Source organism: Pantherophis guttatus, chromosome 13, assembly GCF_059756535.1.
Source record: "Pantherophis guttatus breed Tessera chromosome 13, ASM5975653v1, whole genome shotgun sequence".
In the NCBI taxonomy this organism is placed as follows: domain Eukaryota; kingdom Metazoa; phylum Chordata; class Lepidosauria; order Squamata; family Colubridae; genus Pantherophis; species Pantherophis guttatus.
In genome coordinates this window covers 14780759-14805015 of record NC_142075.1, presented here as the reverse complement: position 1 = coordinate 14805015, position 24257 = coordinate 14780759, and the positions used below count along the sequence as shown (strand labels likewise).

The following is a 24257-nucleotide window of genomic DNA, read 5'->3' as shown; positions in this document are numbered from 1 at the left end:
GGAGTATAAATCCTTCCATTCCCCACCATCCAGCCAGAGCTGAAGAAACTTCTTGGATGAGAAGCAAAACGTCTTCAAAGAAAAACAAGAAAGTCCAGTTGCCTCTTGAAAAAAAAAATGTCTTTGGGACAACCATGACTTGGATGACTGAGAATCTCCATAGATCAGGGGTCAGCAACCTGCAGCTCTGGAGCCGCATGTGGCTCTTTCATCCCTCTGATGCAGCTCCCTGTCACTCAAAATATGCGTCACAGCCGCCAATGTGCGAAACCCGTTGGCACACGATTTATTGAGCTTTTCAACCCCCCGGTAGGCCAACCATGGATAAATCCAAGAAAAGAAAAAATTCAGAAGTACACAGAACGTTTAATTCAACTACAGATGCTAGTTTTGTGGCCGCTCAAGAAATAGTCAGGCACGGGAAAGGTTTTGTGGCTCCCGGTGTTTTCCTTTCTGTGGGAAACGGGTCCAAATGGCTTTTTGAGTGTTTAAGGTTGCAGACCCCTGCCATCAGTGGTGGGTTGCCCTCGGTTCGCACCGGTTCTATAGAACCGGTAGTAAAACCGGTGGGAGGCTCTGCCCACCAACCCCGACGTCATCAGAACGCGCTTGTGCAGAAGAGCACACGCACGTGGCCCTGTTGCAAACCGGTAGTAAAGGTAAGTAGAACCCACCCCTGCCTGCCATAGATACTTGTCAATTAATTTCCTTTCTCTTAGAAAATCAATTCTTCTGATTTCCCCCTCCCCCTCCACTTTTCATCAGTTGTAGAGGCCTGAGGGTTGTTTTCCTAGCAGGAGACAAGGACTGTAGCTCTTATCCTATCTATTCTTATTTAAGGCCTGACACACCCACACAAGGGCCTGGAAGGAAGCCACATCTTTAATTGTACAGGCGTGTGTGCTGTGTCTCACTTAGCAGGAGCCCTTGTATGCCGTCAGGCAGGAAGGAGTGGGGGGGGAGGAGGAGGAGGGAAAGATGCATGAGGACATCCAGTTCTAAGCATCTAACTTGCGGTGCTGCTGGTTGGCAAAGAACTGAGTCAACAAAAGCGAGCAAGACAGAACTGGAGGTTGAAGGAGACTTTGGCAGAGGTCCTCATATCTCAGCAGAGAGATGCAACTGATATGGTTCTTCCAAGTTGATGACAGCAGGGAGAGAAGTTGGGGGAGCTGGACAAATCCAAAAATGGATGAGGCCACCCAGTTTCTCTCTCTGACCTGACATCCATCTTTCCTTTCTTTTCCTGTTTCCTTGTTTCTCTTCCTTTCCTTTCCTTTTTCCTTCTTTCCTTTCCTTTTTCCTTGTTTCCTTTCCTTTCCTTTTTCCTTGTTTCTCTTCCTTTCCTTTCTTTTTTCTTTGTTTCTCTTCCTTTCCTTTTTCCTTATTTCCCTTTCCTTTCCTTTTTCCTTATTTCTCTTCCTTTCCTTTTCTTTTTCTTTCTTTCCTTTCCTTTTTCCTTGTTTCTCTTCCTTTCCTTTTTCTTTGTTTCTCTTCCTTTCCTTTCCTTTTTCCTTATTTCTCTTCCTTTCCTTTCCTTTTTCCTTATTTCTCTTCCTTTCCTTTTCTTTTTCCTTCTTTCTCTTCCTTTCCTTTCCTTTCCTTTCCTGTCCTTTCCTTTCCCCCTTTCCCATTTTCTTCAATAGACTCTTTTGTCTCCTTTCACACAACTGCTTATTGGAGAAGAGATTGGTTGCCTTTGATCTACATGGAGAGGCTACTAAGACAGCAAACAAATTATCTATGTTCAAATTCTACTGGACTATTTAGATTAAATCCTTGCAGGTGCAACATTAGCTTAAAGTAACCTTATAGACAGTTCATACTTCTGGTTACGGTGATATTAAATTGGCAGCTAAGCTCTAGTTTGCTAGATAGTAGAGCAGCACTATTAAGTAGATCAGTCAGCCTTCCAGAGCCCACCAGAACATGGAATGGTTCCCACTAAAGTGTGGTGCCAGTTTGCCATGGTTGGCATATCTAATCAAGGGGTCTCCATCCAATGGGGCATCCAGAGGTAGGGAATGGGGCAACAACTGGCCTCACAGCTGCCAATTAAAAACAGTCAAACTAAGTCAGGAACCTTCTGAATGCAAAGCAGAAGTTCTACTATTGGACTAGTAGACCTCTACCATGTTTTCCCAAAAATAAGCCCTGTCTTATATTTTTTTGAACCCTGAAATAAGCGCTTGGCCTTATTGCCATGCGCTCAAAAGCCCGATTGGGTTTATTATCAGGGGATGTCTTATTTTGGGGAAAACAGGGTATTTATGTTTTGATGTTGTCCATTTGTGGGGGCAGGGGTTGCAGGAGATGATTAAAATTATCCTTCTGAAATCAATAGACTTTAGCTCAGTGGTGAAATCCAAATTTTTTTACTACCAGTTCTGTGGATGTGGCTTGGTGGGTGTGGCAGGTGAAGGATACTGCAAAATCCCGATTCCCTCCCTACTCCTGGGAAAAGGATATTGCAAAATCTCCATTCCCACCCCACTCCTGGAGGAAGGATACCGCAAAATCCCCATTCCCTCCCCACTCCTGGGGAAAGGATATTGCAAAATCTCCATTCCCACCCCACTCCTGGGGCCAGCCAGAGGTCGTATTTGCCGGTTCTCCAAACTGCTCAAAATTTCCGCAACCGGTTCTTCAGAACCTGACAGAACCTGCTGGATTTCACCCCTGCTTTAGCTTCTGTGGACTCAGTTGCCTTCCCAATCAGCAAACAAACCTGTTATGGGTAGGGAGCATCCATTGCATTAAGCTACATTTAATTAGTTTTGGCTTACAGTATGTAGTATGAACCCAGGCATTCTAATCTGGAAACAAGCTTTTTTCGGGGGGAAAAAGCCCCCTCATCCAGACCTAAAAAGGGTGTGGTCTCAGAGTCAATCACTGTCTGAATGGACAATTGCTTCATCTTGTTAGAGTTGAGTCTCACTTTGCTCCTCCTCATCCACACTTGTAGCTTCCAAGTACACAGATGGACCTTCTACCACAGGGGTCCCCAACCAGCATTGGACCAGCATTGGACTGTGGCATGCTAGCAACCGGGCCATACAAGCAAGCGAAACCCCATCCATGGGATGCAGGCAGCTTTCAAAACCAAACCCCCTCCGGTCCATGGAAAAACCCCTCTCCACGGAACCAGTCCCGGGTGCCCAAAAGGTTGGTGAAAGTGGTGAAATTCAATTTTTTTAAAACTTTCGGTTCTGTGGGCGTGGCTTGGTGGGCGTGGTAGGGGCAGGATACTGCAAAATCTGCATCCCCACCCCATTCCAGGGGAAGGATACTGCAAAATCCCCATTCCCTCCCCACTCCTGGAGGAAGGATATTGCAAAATCTCCATTCCCACCCCACTCTGGGGCCAGCCAGAGGTGGTATTTGCCGGTTCTCTGAACTACGCCAAATTTCCGCTACCGGTTCTCCAGAACCTGTCAGAACCTGCTGGATTTCACCCTTGGTTGGGGGCCACTGTTCTACCACATCTCCTGGACAGCCAGGGGTAGAACTTTATAATAGGGTGTCATCATACGATGTCCCCTTAAGACTTCAGATCAGTGTTAAAGATTAAGCTGTTGTTAATCTAGTAAATTATGATTAGATGAGCTCTAGTTTAGTCCTGTTGACATAAGGACAGAGTGATGATGTTCTATCCATATAAGCTCTTTGTAAATATCAAAGTGACTACAAGTACTGGAGTTGGTACAGTACTAGCACCACATTAATACGGGACTCCCAAATTCCAATTCCAACTTATTTGGGTGGATTTGGGCAAGAAGTTAATTTTCTCTTGGGCGAATCCTTTTCTTCTGGTGTTTCAAGCATGGCCATTTCCTTCCTTTGAGAGCCCCGTTCTTCTTTGAATTTGCACCCAGGAGAGCCATCTAGACCAACTCTTGGATTGATTCTCCTTCGGCATTAGCAGAATGAGGAGGCTGACACTCCACATCAGCAAAATCCATGCTCCACTCTGCCCAAATAAGAGAGGGGAAAAACAGGATGTTCTCCCACAGTGTTTACAGAACATTCGCCTCTTTTTTTCACATTGAGTCTGTTCTTTTCCGAGCAAAGACAGCAGATACACTCTTGACGATATTACGGATTCCTGTGCCTTTTTTCAGGGCCAGTTTGGCCTCGCAGATGCGTTCTGCTAAGCCATGGAAGACCATGAGTGCTCCATGATAGGCTTCGGCTGCTGATACCTCATAGAACTCACAGTCCATGGAGAGGGCCAGGAGACGTCCCTCTTCACTGGAAACCTCCCGGTGATGGTGTAGATCTCGCTTGTTGCCCACAATAACAATGGGCACTTTCTCCTGGCTTGGACTTTCCTTGGTGGCTTTGATGAACTGGACTTTGGGTTGGACACTGTTGAAGCTGGCGCGGTCACAGATGCTGTAGACCAAGACAAAGCCATCAGCCCACTGGATGCGTTTATCTTTGGATGAGTTGTCCTCTGACTTCTCCTAAATAAGAAAACACATTTGGCCAATAGATTGGTTGGACCGAAAATCATAATTATTCGAGCAAATGCAGAAAACAAAAGCAGTCATGCCAATAATGGTTGGTGTTAGTGGCGAAATCCAATTTTTTTTTTACTATAGGTTCTGTGGGCGTGGCTTGGTGGGCATGACAGGGGAAGGATACTGCAAAATCCCCATTCCCTCCCCACTCCAGGGGGAAGGATATTGCAAAATCTCCATTCCAGAGGTGGGTTTCAGCAGGTTCTGACCAGTTCTGGAGAACCGGTAGCGGAAATTTTGAATAGTTTGGAGAACCGGTAGTAAAAATTTTGACAGGCTCCACCCCCTCTATTTTCTGCCTCCTGAGTCCCAGCTGATCTGGAGGAAATGGGGATTTTGCAGTAACCTTCCTGTGGAGTGGGGTGGGAATGAAGATTTTACAGTATCCTTCCCCTGCCACACCCACCAAGCCATGCCACACCCACCAAGCCATGCCACACCCACCAAGCCACACCTACAGAACCGTTAGTAAAAAATTTTGAAACCCACCACTGCTCCATTCCTGCTCCACTCTGGGGCCAGCCAGAAGTGGCATTTGCCGGTTCTCCAAACTGCTCAAAATTTCCGCTACCGGTTCTCCAGAACCTGTCAGAACCTGCTGGATCTCACACCTGGTTGGTGTGCTTGGCGTCATACCAAAAGTTCTGGAAAAGCATTTGGACAAAGTGGATAGAACCTCAACTCATGTATTACAAAAGCTGTGCCATTTGGGCTGTTCAGCACAAATATTATCACAATGTCTTTGGCTCTCCTAGATCCTTAGGAAGGATACGATACTAAAAACTATCTAATCCAATCAGAACTTTCTGATAGACTGCATGAAAATACTGACAACAACAACAATAGAATAAAAATTGGTACAATGTGGTTTATAAACCACAATATTCACAAGATATGTGAAATTAGGTAAAGGTAAAGGTTCCCCTTGTACATATGTGCTAGTCGTTCCTGACTCTAGGGGGCGGTGTTCATCTCCGTTTCAAAGCCGAAGAGCCAGAGCTGTCCAAAGATGTCTCTGTAGTCATGTGGCTGGCATGACTAAACGCCAAAGGCGCACGGAACCCTGTTATGTGAAATTACCAACCAGCAAATCATATTATGGCTTGGTGCAATGTGAAAGCACAACTTCTTCCAAAATGAAGTCTGTTGTGAGAGACATCTTATGTTAGCTAAAACGCAGAGAACCACATTCAGCCGGTGTTCCCAGGCTGAATGCAGTTCTCTAAATCTTTGGATATGGCCCCCAGCATCCTTCCAAAAGGAACTGCCAAATCGTAACATGTCAGAAGGTGAAAATTCCTGATTGCATCGGAAACATTCACATAATTGTACTTAATTAATGTAATTTAATTTTCATTAAATTGAAATTAAAAGTCACACCCAGGTTTTATTCTCACTTTTTCTTCCCCAAGCCTTTTTTGGGAGTTAAGCATCGACATACGACTATGTGGTTGCTTGAACTGAAAAGGAAACTGACCTCAAAATTAAACCAAAGTATAGGTAAGTAGCCAGGAGCAGTGGTGAAATCCAAAATTTTTCCCTACCGGTTCTGCGGGCATGGCTTGGTGAATGTGGCAGAATCCTCATTCCGTCCCCACTCCTGGGGGAAGGATATTGTAAAATCTCCATTTCCACCCCACTCCTGGGGGAAGGATACTGCAAAATCCCCATTCCCTCCCCACTCCTGGGGGAAGGATATTGCAAAATCTCCATTCCCACCCCACTCTGGGGCCAGCCAGAGGTGGTATTTGTCGGTTCTCCAAACTACTCAAAATTTCTGCTACCGGTTCTCCAGAACCTGTTAGAACCTGCTGGATTTCAAAACTGGGCCAGGAGGCATTTAGATAACAACAAATTCACCCCTCAAAGGATGCAAAAGGAAGGATATTTTTTTATATATAAAACCAACCAGCATGGAGTTTTTATCACGTTCTATATTCTTCCATCCTTCAATAGTGAAGAACTATGTTATATATGTCAACTCAAGGGCCTTAGATGTAAGATAAGCTGCTTTGGAATGTACGGGAGTGCAAACACACTACTTATCTGGAACTCATTAAGGGAACTATGTCTTTTTCCAGGCTGATGCAGGCATGGGTGCTTTAGGTAAAGGTAAAGGTTCCCCTCGCACATATGTGCTAGTCGTTCCCAACTCTAGGGGGCAGTGCTCAGCTCCGTTTCAAAGCCGAAGAGCCAGCGCTGTCCGAAGACGTCTCCGTGGTCATGTGGCCGGCATGACTCAACGCCGAAGGCGCACGGAACGCTGTTACCTTCCCACCAAAGGTAGTCCTTATTTTTTCTACTTGCATTTTTTACGTGCTTTCAAACTGCTAAGTTGGGAGAAGCAGTAATGGGAACTCACTCCGTTATGCAGCACTAGAGATTCGAACCGCTGAACTGCTGACCTTTGGATCGACAAGCTCAACGTCTTAGCCACTGAGCCACCGCGTCCCCTATGCTTTAATGAGTTTCCAAAAAAAAAGTCTTGTGTTTGCGCAGCCATTTATTCTCAAAATCCTCTTCTAAAACGAAGCGATGCACAACCCTACTGGAGATATTTACCTTATTAGTCTGTGAATGGTCATTAGCTCCAAAACAACAATGCAGGAGGAGGGGAAGAATGATTTAATTAGGCAGGTATTTTGTGATTGAAAGGTAACTGTAGAACTCCATTGGACTATACATGCACCCAAATACAGACACCCATTCATATTCATAGTGATCCTTGCTTCCTTACCTGCGAGCAAGGAATGTCCCAGATGTGGAAAAGAATCTCTTTGCCTTCTATTGCCAAACTGTGAGTGTAGACAGACTCTGGGTTGGAAAAAGCAGAAAGTTCAGGTTGCCGCAAGCCATTCTCAAGAAATCCTTCCTTCCTTCCATGTATTCCATGTATAACCAATTTCGCTGTATACATGATGTACAATATGACAATAAAGGCTGTACTATATTTCCTCTTGGGCCTCTCTCTTTGAGCAGCTTTGGGTGTAAGGAGAGGACAGCTCCACAGAGCAAAGCCTGAGAGTTTTACACACAGCATGCATTTGCCCAACCCCTGCATGATTTGCCCTGATTGAGTTGTTTGGATGAGAAAAAAAGATACAACAGGCACTCTAAAGACCACACGCAGAGGAGTACCCAGTCTGCCAGAGAAAAGTTCCCTGAAGATGGGCTCCAGCATGAGTCCGAAGACAAAACGTCAGGTCCCGGTGACTGACCCAGATTGGATCCTGCAACAATATCCTGGGACATGTATGTTTGCCTTCATTTGTGAAAAAAGATATCTCTGTATATGTGTATGTACTGTATGTGTTATGTTTCTATCTATTATCAATCTGTCTACAGTGTCTGTCTGCCTCACTATCTGCCTAACTGCCTAACTGTCTGTCTGTCTGTCTGTCTATCTATCTAAAATAGAATAGGAATAGGAATAGGAATAGGAATAGGAATAGGAATAGGAATAAGAATAGGAATGGAATAGAATTAGAATTAGAATTAGAATTAGAATTAGAATTAGAATTAGAATTAGAATTGGAATTGGAATGGAACAGAACAGAACAGAACAGAACAGAATAGAATAGAATAGAATAAATTCTTTATTGGCCAAGTGTGATTGGACACACAAGGAATTTGTCTTGGTGCATACGCTCTCAGTGTACATAAAAAGACAAGATACATTCGTCAAGAATCATAAGATACAACACTTAATGATAGTCATAGGGTACAAATAAGCAATCAGGAAACAATATCAATATAAATCGTAAGGATACTAGCAACAAGGTTACAGTCATACGGTCATAAGTGGGAGGAGATGGGTGATAGGAACAATGAGAAGATTAATAGTAATGCAGTCTTAGTCAATAGTTTGACAGTGTTGCGGGAATTATTTCTTTAGCAGAGTGATGGCATTCAGGAAAAAACTGTTCTTGTGTCTAGTTGTTCTGGTGTGCAGTTCTCTATAGCATCGTTTTGAGGGTAAGTCTATCTATCCATCTATCTATCTATCTATCTATCTATCTATCTATCTATCTATCTATCTATCTATCTATCTATCTATCATCTGTCTCCTGCAGAACTGGAGTGTCTGATCCAAGTACCAAAATGTTTTGTTTCAGTTTATCCTTAACAACAATCCTATGAAAGAGAAATAGGATTTAGCTGAAGACAAACTAATGAGCCCCATGGTTGAGACCCCTGCATTTTTCCAGTCCCAGTTCAACACCCTAACACATGTCCTGTGCTGGCTTTTCATTGGTCTTCTTTAAAAAAAATTTTTTTTCACCATCTAAGTGTGATATTACATATGTGGTGGACATATCTAGGAGCCAGAAACTATTGCAGTAGAATTAAAACATGGTTAGAAGAAAGGCTTCAACAACATATTGACTTAAACTCGGAGCTGTTCCTATTGGGTATCCTACCAGAGAAAATTAGTAAAGAAAATATATGTTTGATTATACATGTAATAACCGCAGCGAGGATAGTATTTGCGCAAAGATGGAAAGCAGAGAAAATCCCTTCAGAAGGAGAAGTAATCAAGAAAACTTTAGACTGTGCAGAAATGAATAGATTGACTTTGATAATTAAAGAAAGAGAGGATATGGAATATTTTGAGATATGGAGACAATTTTACTATTGGTTTTATTTATTTATTTATTTATTTATTTATTTATTTATTTATTTATTTATTTATTTATTTATTTATTTATTTATTTATTTATTTATTTATTTATTTATTGGTTCGATTTATATGCTGCCCTTCTCCAGAGATTCAGGGCAGTTTACAATGCGTTAAGCAATAGCCTTCATACTTTTGTATATTCCTGCTTAGTAGGGCTGTCGCTCCCCCCCCAAGCGGTGTTCTTTTGTATACAAAGTCAGCTTATTGCCCCCACAATCCGGGTCCTCATTTTACCTACCTCGAAAGGATGGAAGGCTGAGTCAGCCTTGAGCCTGGTGAGATTTGAACTCGCAGTAATTGCAGGTAGCTGGTGCTACTTAACAGCACTTTAGTCTGCTGCGCCACCAAGGCTCTTAATAGTTAGAGAAGAGATATAGATAAATGTATTAATAGTAACCAAGAGAATGTTATAATAATTGAATGATGGGGAGAATGTTGTAACAAAGGAATGGAAAATATTAAGAAAGGATGAAGAAAGGAGGAGCAATAAGAAGAAGAAGTCACCGAAGAAACACCTAGATGACGCACTGAACGACTGATTATGTATTGTGTGTTTGTTTGTGTATAAAATAAAAAAAATTGACAAAAAAAAATAAGTGTGATATTAGATTGGTTAATTTCATGGCAGAAGGAAAGAAAGAGCATTTTGTCTTCAAACAAGCTAGTGACCAAGCCAAGATTTGCTTGATAATGGTTTTAAATAAACCACAAGTGACTGTATTTGCACATTCCATTAAGTCAGTGTTTCTCAACCTTGGTAACTTGAAGATGGGTGGACTTCAACTCCCAGAATCCCCCCAGCCAGCGCTGCTGGCTGGGGGATTCTGGGAGTTGAAGTCCACCCATCTTCAAGCTACCAAGGTTGAGAAACACTGCACTAAGTCAAATGAAACAAATCGTCCTTACCTGGAAAATATAAACTATGGTTTATAGCTTACCAATATTATTGTGCACTTATCTGAACATGTTTTACATAAATAATGTTCCTTTAAAATGAAAGGGTCTGAAGATGACATACGGTGAGCAGACCTGGCTTTTTTCAGCCTAATTTCGTCTTTTGGGGGTATTGCTTTAAAATAAGAGTTATTTTCCTTTTGGACAAGATGTATAAAGCTTGCTAATGGCTTGGCTAAATTGGCCTGGGGTATGTTTAGATTCTACCTCAAGCGTTCTGAAAATACCCGCTGTGATCTTAAAATAATCATTTATCACTTCAGAGTTTCATGTGATCTTGGTCAATTACTGTGCTGCTTAAATTGGTGCTGCTCAGTTCCCCCACTCTTAGCATTTTGGGGGAAAAAAAAACATCTCTTTTGCTGGGATTTTAAATGCTAAATGATTTTGAAGCCTAAGGAACTGTTGATTTGAAATTGTGTTTTAAAACTTTAATCCATCTTCTTTTTCAAGTTGTTAGCCATTTTACATATGTGGTCATATAGCATCTATGGCATGATGTATGTCATATGTGACATGAAAACATCATCATTGGCATCCTTCCGTCTCAAGAGACTATGGTATCGTGCTCTGGAAAGAGGTCCTAAAGCAGCATCTAGTGTTGACTAAAAAGGCCAATTCGATATGAAAACAGTATTCCAGTATTTGAGGGGCTGCCACAAAGAAGAGAGGGTTAGCTTATTCTCCAAAGCATCAGAAGGCAAGTCAAGAAATAAAGGATGGAAACTAATCAAGGAGAGAAGCAACCTGGAATTAGGGAGAACAATTAACCAGTGGAACGGCTTGCTTTCAGAAGTTATGGGCGCTCCATCACTGGAGGCTTTTAAGAGGAGACTGGACAGTCACTTGTCTGAATTGTATAGGGTCTCCTGCTTGAGCAGGGGGTTGGACTAGAAGATCTCCGAGGTCCCTTCCAAATTCCTTGTGTGTCACACTTGGCCAATAAAGAGTTCTATTCTATTCTATTCTATTCTATTCTATTCTATTCTATTCTATTCTATTCTATTCTATTCTATTCTATTCTATTCTGTTCTTTCTGTTCTATTTCTATTTCTATTCTATTTCTAGTTCTATTCTATTCTATTCTATTCTGCTCTGCTCTGCTCTGCTCTGCTCTGCTCTGCTCTGTTCTATTTCTATTCTATTCTATTCTATTCTATTCTATTCTATTCTATTCTACTCTACTCTATTCTATTCTATTCTATTCTATTCTATTCTATTCTATTCTATTCTATTCTACTCTACTCTACTCTACTCTACTCTACTCTACTCTACTCTACTCTACTCTACTCTATTCTTTCTGTTCTGTTCTATTTCTATTTCTATTTCTATTTCTATTCTATTCTATTCTATTCTATTCTATTCTATTCTATTCTATTCTATTCTATTCTATTCTGAAAGCCATAGATGCTAATCAAAAGAAACAAATGATTTAATCAAGGATAAACAGGGTAGCATTTTTAGTTTGCTTTTCATGCCCCTATGAATTTCCTTTCTTCCCTATCACCCCCTAACCCCAACCTTGACTATTTTAAGATGTGTGGACAGCAAGTCTGACTGGGGAATTCTGGGCGTTAAAGTCCAGATATGTTAAAGCAACCAAGGTGTTAAAAACACTGCCCTCCCCAAAAGATATTCTTGAGGGGTTTCTTGTGGGTGTCCAATGCGATGGTCCATCCATCACCCACCGTTCCCAGGATGAAAGACATTATTAACCAGCTCCAAAATTGTGTAAAGGTCCGAACACTCACCCATGTCTCCATATTCCCCAATAAACCTTTTGGTAAGGAAACGCACCGTCAGAGCTGTGAAATAGAGTGGGAGTTGAAACTGTTATATAGAACAGATGGGGCAGGAGGAGGAATGGAAAAGGATGTTATCATTCAACAGCAAAAAAAAATAATTGGAAGCTGTTCTCCCTCGCACCCCACATTAAAAATAAAACCAGCTTCCGAATCAAATTCAAATATTTAAAGACCCGTGTCCTCAAAATTTACCTCTGTACCGTAACACGTTACCCTATTTTTTTATGTTTCATGTAGACCCTGAAAATTTATTTTCAATGGAAAATAACGCTCAAACTTTTGTAGAATCCATGTTTTCAGCACTCTCCAAGTTATTCCATTTTTGCAGAGCTAAAAATTAATTGCCCTAAAAAGCTATCAGCTCGTTTGCAACCCTATATGTCTGCCTCAAATTTTTGCTTATCATCCTAAACACATTTAGGCATTATTCTAGACTTACTTACTCAATGATAAACCCACATATTATTATTTTTTTGTGGGGGGGGGAGTGGAGGGGAAAGGAAGCTCAAAAATTCCCTTTCGTCCCAAACACATCTTAAGGTTGGCAACTTACAAAAAGCACATAATGTGCAAATCCGATCATAACATCTCAGCTCAGAAGGTTAAGTGATCCAGATTGTGGCTGGGCAGAAGAGCTCTGAATTCAACAAGACTCACTCGGTCTTAAATATGCAGATAATTGCAATGGAAGCGCTGAATTGTGACCAGTGGTGTGAGGTAAAGGTAAAGGTTCCCCTGGCACATATGTGCTAGTTGTTCCCGACTCTAGGGGACGGTGCTCATCTCCGTTTCAAAGCCGAAGAGCCAGCGCTGTCCAAAGACGTCTCCGTGGTCATGTGGCCGGCATGACTCAACGCCAAAGGCACAAGGAACGCTGTTCCCTTCCCACCAAAGGGGGTCCCTATTTTTCTACTTGCATTTTTTACGTGCTTTCGAACTGCTAGGTTGGCAGAAGCTGGGACAAGTCATGGGAGCTCACCCTGTTTACGCGGCACTAGGGATTCGAACCGCTGAACTGCCAAACTTTCGATCGACAAGCTCAGCGTCTTAGCCTCTGAGCCACCCGACCAGTGGTGTGAACAACCACCGTGATTCCCTTTCGCTCTTCTGCAGCGCTTACGGGATCTGACAAGCCGGTTAGTAATTTGTTTGGTTAATGAAGCAGAGAACTATTTAGCTACATATAAATAGTATTACTCATTAAATGTTGCAGCATTGCATTTTACCTGTCTACTATTTCTGGGCAGGGCACCTTTCACTTTTCATTGATACCCTGCACATTGAAGCTTGCATTGCATGTTTGCAAGTTTCTTTCTGTGGGTTTTTTTTTTTTTTAAAAAAGTGGAGAGAGATTATTTCACAGCCTAGAATAGCAAAACGCCCTGGAGTAGTTTTGTCGCCAACTTACCTGACTTTCCCACGCTGTCTGCTCCTAGGACCACCACGTTGGCTTCCATTTTCACAGGGGTAGAAGTGGAGACCTCTGCCCCAGGCTGGTGGTCAGGAGTGAAGCTGGCACTCCTGCGAAGGGGGATTCGGAGGACCATTGATAAAGATCTCTTCTTTCGTCCAGACTATATCAGCTGGGGAAACTGTTTCAGCTGTTTTCCCCCGTTCAGTCAAAAGAAGAATGAGTCTTTCTCACTTGCCACCAGTGGGAGTTATTTGCATGGATCATACCAAGCCAGAGGAACCGAAGGGGTTCCCTTCCTGGAAACTACTAACCAACATATTCTTAAGAGCAATAAAACCAGAATGTCAGTGGTCATCACTCAGTTAACAAATCTAGCAGGCTAATTCTACTCCACCCCACATCCATGGATAGAATGAAAATTAACGATGGACAGGACCCACCTTAGAGCAGCTAAAGGATTCGGGTGGGACTCATAGTCTTCTGTATCTGTAGGAACTCAAGTCTTTTCGGTGTGTTGCACACACTTCCCATACAGGGTGGGGCTCCAGTGAGCCAGTTAACCAATTTTCAAAGTGCACAGGCAGAGCAATAGGTCTATGCAGAGAAGCCACGCCACGAGAGTCACATACAGTGTATTCATGTAAGGTAGGAATCCGTAAGCAGGTTGGGCTGGCCCTAGGTTTTGCAAGAGGCAATTTCAGGCCAACATATTACTTTATTTTTTTTTTTAAAAAAAATTAATTTGATATTTATCTGCCAGGCTTCAGGAGGAGAAAGTTCCTAGTTTCAGTGTCCCTGGTTCCATTTGGTCATATTTTCCACCTTGTAAAGCAGTCCCGTTATTCTACTACAGGCAGCCAGGATCTTGAACCAAGCCCGCCTTATTATTTCTGGCTTTTGAGATGAGCAACCTTTCTGCTATCTAAATCAGGGGTCCACAGCAGGCGTGAAATCCAGCAGGTTCTGACAGGTTCCGGAGAACCGGTAGCAGAAATTTTGAGTTATTTTGGAGAACTGGTAGCGGAAATTTTGAGTAGTTCAGAGAACTGGCAAATACCACCTTTGGCTGGCCCCCGAGTGGGGTGGGAATGGGATTTTGCAATATCCTTCCCCTGGAGTGGGGTGGGAATGGAGATTTTGCAGTATCTTTCCCCTGCCATGCCCACCAAGCCAAATCACACCACGCCCACCAAGCCACGCCTCTGTTTCTGCCTCTGGCCCATTGACAAAGGTGGGTGGGGGAGGCAGGGAGCTGCTTTGTCTTTAAAACATGTTTCTCCATTCCTCATCCATGGAAATATAATATTCTGCCTTTTTAATATTTCCTAAAATATTTCATTCTTCTAGGAGAGGGGTGGGTGCTAACTTCCCACACTAGTTATTGCATTAGCCCATCTCTTTGGTACAATATTATTTCTATCACAGTTATGCACGATAGGAACACAGCTTCATGCACTATGTTTCTAGTTTTGAAATCACATTATTTCCAAAATAAACTTTGTGAAAAGGTTTACCAAGAAAGCCACAACTCTTTAAATAAGCGTTTGTATGTCTGTTTTCTCCTCTTCCTTTTTTAAGGAACTAAGGGGCAGGTTCCCCCATCACCCATGGTTTATTTATTGGCTAAACCTGGCTGATCGTGGCTTATTGAAGGAATGTTGCTAACTGAAGCTGGAGAAAAAAAAGGGGCCCAGCGTGTTTTGTCACGTAAAGCATTCAGCTGCCTCCTCTGCCACTGCTTTTTAAAAGTGATTATATAGGAAAGATAATAAAACGGGGGAAAAATATACATATTTAGAGTATAGTAGATATGTAAATATTGTATATATTATACTAACAAGCAATGAGGGAATAAGAATGTATATGTATAAAACAACAGGCTCATGGATAAGTTGAAATTAAGAAAAAATTCCGATATCGGAAAGCTGTAAAAGTGTAATTGTGATTTTAAATGTTAAAACCGCTTTTTAAGAGCTAAATCCTGGTGTTTTTTTTGTTTTTTTTTTTGAATAGCTGGAGAAGTGGCTCCTTTTTCAAATGCAGGAAGGAAGGTGGATCTGTTGTTCCTCACTTTTATATACATACATACAAACATACATACATACACACACACACATACACGTTTTCTTTTCGTAGGTTTTTATGTGTATTTCTCTTTAGCCAGGTTCTTCCTACGTAAACCAAGATTTTTATGCAGCCCTAGTGGATTGGGATTTCACTGAACTAGGGCTGCATAAAAATCTTGGTTTATGTAGGAAGAACCTGGCTAAAGAGAAAAATATATATATATAAATATATGTGTGTGTGTTTTCTTTTCTTTTCATAGGCCTTTATGTGTATTTCTCTTTAGCCAGGAATTTCTCTTTAGGTAGGAAGAACCTGAAAAAGGAGCCACTTATTCCCCCTCAAAAAATCCAGGATTTAGCTCTTAAAAACCAGAGGCGCCTCGAGAATTCCCTCCGTCTTCCTAGCGCGCATTTCACAATAAAAATCAAAACTTTCTCTCTTTTTTTCTTCTTCCCTTCAGTCGCGTCCGATTCTCCCTTCTTCCCCCAAACCCCGGCACCCGATTCTCTTCCCTGCGGTTTTCGGGGTCCCTTTGAAGGACCAAGCGGGCAAGACTTTTCAGAAGTCCAAAAAATAAAATAAAATAAAAATAAAGCATTCAAAATGAAAAACTACCCTTGTCCTAAATGGCAAAGAGACCCGTCTCACAAAACTCTTCGAGTCAAAAAAGAGGCTATCAACGCTGCTAGTACAGAGGCGTCGCAGGCTTGCGGGCAGGACAGGTTTTACACCGAAGGGGAAAAGGGAAAAAAAATTAAAAATAAAACCCCAGATCGCCCGAGAGAATTTTTTTTCCCCGTCCCGGAGCGAACAAGCAAAGCCAGGCTGCGTCCATCGCCCCCGTTCGCCTTCAAAGAGGAGGCAGAGGATGCGCTTCCTTTCCAAGGAGGAGCCTTCCTCACTCCCATCCCATTCCCCTCCCAGATGTTGATGCAGGACCCGTTCCCGGCATGCTTTTCCACTGGAGCTGCTGGGAACTGTAGTTCGCCAACATCTGGAAAAAAACGAAACGGTCCCGTTTGCTTTCCAGATGCGTCCTGCAGTCCGGCTCTGGAGAGGGCAGTTGCTCCATCTTCTTCCCAGAAATAGCGGCGCGTACTGGACCCAGAATTTCCCTCTTCCTCCTCCTCCTCCTCCTTCCACCCTTTTCCTCCCCCCAAGCCCTTCCTCGGACGGAGAGGGGGGTGAAGGAGCCGCCCCTTGACGCCATAGCTCCGCGTCGGCTATCCCAGGACTTGGGGGGCGGGTGGGGAGAGATTGTGGTTGGCAAGGAGGAGACTGGCATAATAAGGTGAGTCGGGACCCAGAGGCGCTCCCTCTTTTTGGATACAGGATGCCTCTGAGTCTATGGAGAGGACTCGGGGATTGTCCCTGGGAAGGGAGCGGAAGGACCGAAGAGTTGGGGTCCAACAGACCAGCTTCTACCCTAGAATAGAATAGAATAGAATTCTTTATTGGCCAAGTGTGATTGGACACACAAGGAATTTGTCTTTGGTGCATAGGCTCTCAGTGTACATAAAAAAAAAGATACATTCGTCAAAAATCATAAGGTACAACACCCAATGATAGTCATAGGGTACAAATAAGCAATCGGGAAACAATCAATATAAATCGTAAGGGTACAAGCAACAAAGTTACAGTCACGCAGTCATAAGTGGGAGGAGGTGGGTGATGGGAACGATGAGAAGATTAATAGTAATGCAGACTTAGTGAATAGTTTGACAGTGTTGAGGGAATTATTTCTTTAGCAGAGTGATGGCGTTTGGGAAAAAACTGTTCTTGCGTCTAGTTGTTCTGGTGTGCAGCACTCTATTTTGAGGGTAGGAGTTGAAACAATTTATGTCCAGGATGCGAGGGGTCTGTAGATATTTTCGCAGCCCTCTTTTTGACTCCTGCAGTTTACAGGTCCTCAATGGAAGGCAGGTTGGTAGTAATTGTTTTTTTTTTTCCTGCAATTCTAATTATCCTCTGAAGTCTGTGTCTGTCTTGTTGGGTTGCAGAACCAAACCAGACAGTTATAGAGGTGCAGATGACAGACTCAATCATTCCTCTGTAGAACTGAATCAGCAGCTCCTTGTCCACATTTCCCATCCTTGGGATGGGGGATACTGCAGGTCCCACCTTCTATTTTTGGGTCTATCTTCCTCTTAGATCTTGGGAATATTATGGGACTAGACAAGAAGAGCCGAGGAGCTGCCTACACAGCTTCCTCTTCTACACCTACGCGAGGTACTAATACCACTCTGTAAAGCCTTAGTAAGACCACACCTAGAGTACTGGATCCAGTTTTGGTCAACACACTATATAAAAAAAGATTTTTTGAGACTCTAGAAAAAAGTGCAGAGAAAAGTAACCAGGAGGATTAGGGGACTGGAGGCTAAAACATACAATGAACGGTTGGTTGCAAGAACTGGACATGGCTAGTCTAGTGAAGAGAAGGACCAGGGGAGACATGAGAGCAGGTTTCCAATATTTGTGGGGCTGCCCCAGAGAGGAGGGGGGTCAACCTGTTTTCCAAAGCACCTGAAGGCCAGACAAGGAACAATGGATGGAAACTGAACAAGGAGAGATTCAACCTAGAAGTAAGGAGAAATTTTCTGACAGTGAGAACAATCAACCCATGGAACTGAAGTTGCCTTTGGAAGTTGTGGCAGCTTCATCACTGGAAGCTTTCAAGAAGAGACTGGATTGCCATCTGTCAGAAATGGTGTAGGGTCTCCTCCTTGGGCAGGAGGGTTGGACTAGATGACCTACAAGGTCCCATCCAACTCTGTTAATCTGTTGTTATTATTATTCTGTTGTGATTACCTCTTTTTTTCTTTCTTTCCCTAGCAGAGAGATGGTTCCTTCTTTTGTCTGGTGTCTCTCTTGACTTCCTGCCTTGGCCAATCATGGGTCTGAAAGCCAAGGCCCAGCCCTTGATGGAAGAGACCCCGGTCAGGGTAGCCGTGCGCATTCGGCCATTGTTGCCCAAGGAACAGTTACACGGGCACCAGATCTGCCTCCAGGGAGACCCTGAGAAGAAGGAAGTGACTCTGGGCCACACACGACATTTCCAGTTCAACACAATCTTCACCGAAATATCAGACCAGGTGTCTGTCTATGCCACCTGTATCCAACCGCTGGTGGAAGCGTTCCTGGAAGGTTTTAATGTCACCGTCTTTGCTTACGGTCAGACGGGCTCGGGGAAGACCTACACCATCGGAGAAGCACGCGTCTGTAAGTTCCCTGGTTTTCTTGCATAAATCAAGTCCTTTAAAGTTTCTCTTACTTTAGAAGGCATGAATACAGGTAGTCCGTGACTTACGACCACAAGGGAGCCTAAAATTTCTGTTGCTAAGTGAGATGGTTCTTAAGTTGGATTTTGCCTCATTTTACAACCTATTGCAAAATCCCCACTCCCACCCCACTCTGGGGCCAGGCAGAGGTGGTATTTTCCAGTTCTCCGAACTACTCAAAATTTCCGCTACCGGTTCTCCAGAACCTGCTGAATGGCACCCCTGCTATGTGCCCTTGTTAGAAGGTCTACCTTTGGTGGAAATGTGAGCATGTGTGCCAGGGGTGTCTCCAAGAGCACAATCGTTCAGCTGCATCAAACCATTTCCCTTAGGGAGGGGATACACCCTGCTTGCAGCCAGTGCCTCTAATCACTCCATTTTTGCTTCTCTGGTTGCTATACAAACTTGCTATAACTTGCGTACTGTATTCTTCCATTCCTCCTTCCCTCCCTCCTTCCTTCCTCTAGTTTGTTGAAAACAACCCTGAAAACACTCTTGTTTTATTATTAATTTATGCACTGCTTAATTTATGCAGTGCCTCTAACAACTCCATTTCTCCCATCCAGCTTCCATCAATGAGGATGAGCAGGGCATCATCCCTCGCGCCATGGCTGAGGCCTTCAAGCTGATGGATGAGAACGATCTGCTCAATTACACTGTCCGCGTGTCTTACCTGGAAGTGTACAAGGAGGAGTTCCGAGATTTGTTGCAGGTGGACACGGCCAGCAAGGACATCCAGATATGGGAAGATGACCGGGGAAATACAGGTATAAGCCAAAGGACTCTTCTCTCCCCCCCCTTCCTCCATAAGGAACCCCTTAGGACCGTGATGCCGCGAGCTGTCGCCCCAGTTGCATGCGCTTGTGCTTCCTGCCAGCCAGCTGGTCTTTGGGTCTCTGCTGCGCATGCCCGGGGGGGCGGCATGCATGTGGGGGCATGCATGTGGGGGGAATGTGCGGGGGGGTGGGGGGCATGCAGGGGGCCCGCACACATGCATGGGGGTGGGGCACATGCGGGGGGGCGTGTGTGCATTGCGTTTTGTGGGTTCGGGGTGCGCACATGCATTCACATGCATGCGCACACTTTGGGCCCTCAGTCTGGAAAAGGTTAGCCACCACTGCCTTAGGACATGTGTTTTTCCTTCTTTGTAAGAGTCTGATAGCACAGTTTGTTGCTCAAAGTTTGGGGCCAGAGAAGTAGTTTTCAACATCTGTCTCTTGCTAAGCGTTCAATTGTCCAGTATGATTTTTGGAAACTGATTTGGCTATTTCCCCCCTCTTTTTTTGTTATTGTCCCCTATGTGTTGTTGTTACTATGGTTGGTTGCACAGTCAACCAGATGTTTAGATTGGATTTGGCACTTTTATCCATCTTTTGAGTCCTTCCCAAAGATCAGGGGGTAGCATATGTTGCTATTTGCTGGTGTTAAGGGCATCATCACAGGATGTAAGCTGTTCTAAGTAAAGCTGCCTTTTGCAATTGATGGAAGGTGATTCTGTCAATGCCGATGGTGGTCTAAGTGGGCCTGCAGTTGTTTTGGGATTGCACCTGGGGTAGCTGTTACTATTGGTACTATATTACCCACTTCTTTCATTATTGTCCCTCTTTTTTTAAAAATCATGGCTGTCAGAATAGTATATAAAATTCTGGGAAAGATTGCCTGCTTTGTTTTAGTACATTAACAACTTTTGCTTCTCTTTCCTAATTTTATTGTTTCCTTGGCACAAAGATGTGTTGTGAAACTAGACGCCGCAGTACCATTTTTGCACAGTGATTTACCCTAATATAAAATTGATGAATCACAGACGAGGCCAAAGCAGCCACTGAGTAAGGGCAGAGAAGTTTTGAATCCATACCTGCCTTGTTCAAGAGCTACATTCTCTCTTCATATCATCTGTGGTGGTTGTTAGCTATGACTCAACCATCTTGGCTGGGTTTTTTACCAGTTTCCTTTCTCAGGGGTCGGCAATCTTAAGCACTCATAGAGCCATTTGGATCCGTTTCCCACAGAAAAGAAAACATCGGGAGCCACAAAACCCTTCCCATGCCTGACTATTTCCTGAGAGGCCACAGAACTGGCATATGTAGTTGAATTAAACGTTCTGTTTTCTTGGCCTACCGGGTGTGTGTGTGTGTCGAAAAGCTCAATAAATCACATGTCGGCGGGTATCGCTCATTGGCGGTTGTAACACATATTTTGAGCGACAGGGAGCCACAGCAGAGCGTTGAAAGAGCCACATGTGGCTCCAGAGCCGCAGATTGCTGACCCCTGATCTAGGACGAAGATTGCTATGTTCTGAATCAAATTTTATGAGAAGTTAACCAGGTGTATCTTTGAAACCACGATTAGACAAAGCGTGGTTTATTACCACAAGGGAGCCCAGTCTCTTTCTTTCCTTCTCTTGTTGCAGTGCTGCACGGGGTGAAGGAAACTGAAGTGGAAGGTCTGGATGAGGTTCTGAGCTTGCTGGAAATGGGCAACGCAGCCAAGCACACGGGAAGCACCCACCTCAACAGGAGGTCCAGTCGTTCCCACACCATCTTCACCGTGACCATGGCACGAAGACAGAGCAGCAACTGTCTCACTCGCTTCGCCTGCCCAGAGAAGACTTTGGTGGCACCAAATTCTGGGCAGGTTCTGAAGTCCAAGTTTCACTTTGTGGATCTGGCCGGTTCTGAGCGGGTGGTGAATTCGGGGTGTACTGGGGACAGGCTGAAGGAGACAATCCAGATCAATGCCAGCCTCTTGGCCTTGGGCAACGTCATCAGTGCCCTCGGAGACCCCCGCCGGAAAAGCAGCCACATCCCGTATCGGGATTCCAAAATCACCAGGTAGTCTCCTCCTGATTCCTCACCGTTAGGATGTACTCTTATCCTCTTACCTGCTTTGCTGTTGGTTGTGTTCAAATCAAATCACGTTTATTACCGTCAGAGACCAGAACAAATATTTTTTTAGTATTTAATGACTATGGGCCTCACAGTTTATGGATTGTTATTATAGTACAGTTTAATATACTATATACTATATTATATACATTATATATATATTATAGTTTATAGTTTAAGGGACGCGGTGCCTCAGTGGCTAAGACACCGAGCTTGTTGATCAGAAAGGTCGGCAATTCAGCAGTTCAAATCCCTAGTACTGCGTAATGGGGTGAGCTTCCGTTACTTGTCCCAGCTTCTGCCAACCTAGCAGTTAAAATTGATTTGAAGTTAAAGGTTAAGGTTCCCCCACACATGCATGCTAGTTGTTCCTGACACTAGGGGACGGTACTCATCTCCGTTTCAAAGCCGAAGAGCCAGCGCTGTCCAAAGACGTCTCCGTGGTCATGTGGCCGGCATGACTCAACGCCAAAGGTGCATGGAACGCTGTTACTTTCCCACCAAAGGTGGTCCCTATTTTTCTACTTGCATTTTTTTTACATGCTTTCGAACTGCTAGGTTGGCAGAAGCCAGGACAAGTAACAGGAACTTACCCTGTTACACAGCATTAGGGATTCGAACCACTAAACTGCCAACCTTTCGATCAACAAGCTCAGCATCTTAGCCACTGAGCCACTGCATCCCTAAAACCTAAGAACTGCATAAATAATGAACTTCAAGGCCACCGTTGTTTTCATTTACAGCCTCCGATAGTTTTTTCCTTCCCAAGAGCTACTCATGACCCAAAAATAAGAACTGAATCTCATTGTTCCTTCTTTAAGCATGATTCCTCCCGCTCTACTTCAGTCTTGCTAATATGAGGTCCTGCTCTGGTTTCAGAATCCTGAAAGGCTCCTTAGGTGGGAATGCCAAAACCGTGATGATTGCCTGCGTCAGCCCTTCCTCCTCTGACTTCGATGAGAGTCTGACTACTCTGAATTATGCCAGATGGGCTCAGAATATCAAAAATTGGGCCGTGGTGAATTGCAGCAAGGAGGTGGAGCCCGTAGAAGCCCTACAGCTGCGTCTCAAGAAGCTTCAGAGGGCCTTGGAACAGAGACACCGCTCAGAGACTCGCATCATCCGCCGATCGGAGGTGCCCATCAAGGGTCACTTGGAGGAAAGCGTGACTCGCTTACGAGCTGAATGCAACCACTACCGGACTTGCACAGACGCCGCCTATCAGCTCTTGATGGAACTGCAAGGGGAGGGCAATTTGACAGAGGAACAGGGGCTCCAGGTGAAGGACTGGCTTTGTGCAGTAGAAAATGGGGCAGGTGAGCCGAGCTTGACCTCCGGCGTAGACAGTGGGATTGGAAGCACTTCGGCTGAGGAGCCGCGCTCCAAAACTTCCAGTTCCAAGCTGGTCAAGACTCAGGTACTGTGGTGGAACCCCCAACTGAAGGGCAGGGGGCCCGTTTGTGGGAGGAAAGAGGCAATGGAGATGTAATTAAATAGCCTCCCTCGGGGTACAAGACATGGAGCTGTTTCTGCCAACAGCATCTCATGGGATGATACTGAGAGTGGGTTATGAGGATGCTCTTCTCCTTCTTTGGTCTGGCTGGGGAGATGACCCAAGAACCTTCTGAAGATCCCATGAAGACGATCCCACCTTCCCCTCCTTTTTCTCTTCTTTTGCCAGGAGGGGCAGCAACGAGGAGCTGAGATGGTGAGACAGGAGGAGGTGGTGAGGCTGGAGGAGCAAGTAGAGCGCTTAGAGAGGGAGAACCAGGATTTCTTGGCAGCCCTTGAGGATGCTATGGAGCAGTACAAAGCACAGGTATCTCCTTCTTAGGTTACTAAGCTTCTCCTCCCTCAGCCTGGCGTCCGCTGATTTAAAAAAAGTCATTGATCTTTGCAGCCAGATTCTCTTTCTCCACTTTGGTCTCCTTGACAACTCATCTTCTTTCAGCTGCATTTGGGAGAAGGAAGTTGTTGTGGCCCACCAGCAGCCAGCAGAGCTAGCAGCAGATTTGGACAGTGAGGAGGTTGGGGAGGAACATGGGCCAGTCCTGAAGTCTGGGGGAGGCTCTGATGAGGGCTCTGCGTCAGAGGCAGAGAAAGGGCCAGGGCCATATGCCAGTTATCAGCTGCCTTTGGAATCAGACATCAGTGTGGCAGATGAACAGCTGGAGCCTGTTCCCAGTGTGCGCATGCGGAGAGTTGCCAGACGAAGCTAAAGAACAAGGGTCAATTTGGGAGTAAGGCCACAGGTAGACGATGAATGGCCCCTCCCAGAGGGAATAAAAGAGGAGCGAAAGGGGAGTGGAGTTTGCAGGAGACAATTAGTTAGCTTAATTGGTTTGTGACTCTCAGAGCCTCCTTGCTAAATTTTGAAGATATTGGCCTGGCAGCTCTGCAAACCAGATAAGATCTGTGACTGTAAATTCTCCCTTGAAAGACTTTGCTAGATGTGAATGTGAAGAATTCACAGTAACTTAATAAAAAGGGGTTTTTGTCAGAACAAGGAGTCTGCTTCATGGTTTGGGGTAAGCCTAGGTCAGAACAGAAGTCACCCATCTCTGGAATTTGGGTCAATAGCTCCATTCTGTTACAGGCCTGCCTTTGCGGTATACTTGCCTTGCTACATCCGAATCCCAAAGTTTCTTTG

General features: G+C 44.2%; 2 protein-coding genes across 4 annotated transcripts in view; one reads left to right on the top strand and one right to left on the bottom strand.

Annotated features, from left to right (window-relative positions):
• Positions 1–346: 346 nt before the first annotated feature.
• Positions 347–14801, bottom strand: LOC117669887 (ras-related and estrogen-regulated growth inhibitor-like protein A). The gene is made up of 4 exons (XM_034424650.3): positions 13372–14801; positions 11910–11963; positions 7261–7337; positions 347–4466 (listed from the first exon to the last, which is right to left on the bottom strand). The coding sequence occupies exons 1-4, from the start codon at positions 13508–13510 to the stop codon at positions 4041–4043; spliced, it is 696 nt and encodes a 231-aa protein (XP_034280541.2). The 5' UTR covers positions 13511–14801; the 3' UTR covers positions 347–4040.
• A 1593-nt stretch (positions 14802–16394) lies between these two features.
• Positions 16395–24257, top strand: part of KIF7 (kinesin family member 7) — a 28911-nt gene continuing 21048 nt past the window's right edge. The window contains exons 1-6 of one of the 3 annotated variants that reach the window (XM_034424651.3): positions 16395–16735; positions 18277–18663; positions 19289–19489; positions 21133–21553; positions 22487–23024; positions 23289–23426. In XM_034424651.3, coding sequence (XP_034280542.2) covers positions 18336–18663; positions 19289–19489; positions 21133–21553; positions 22487–23024; positions 23289–23426 — 1626 coding nt within the window. In that variant the 5' untranslated portion in view covers positions 16395–16735; positions 18277–18335. The remainder of the gene's footprint in view (positions 16736–18276; positions 18664–19288; positions 19490–21132; positions 21554–22486; positions 23025–23288; positions 23427–24257) is intronic. The other 2 variants (XM_034424652.3, XM_087877776.1) reach the window with 2 other exon arrangements.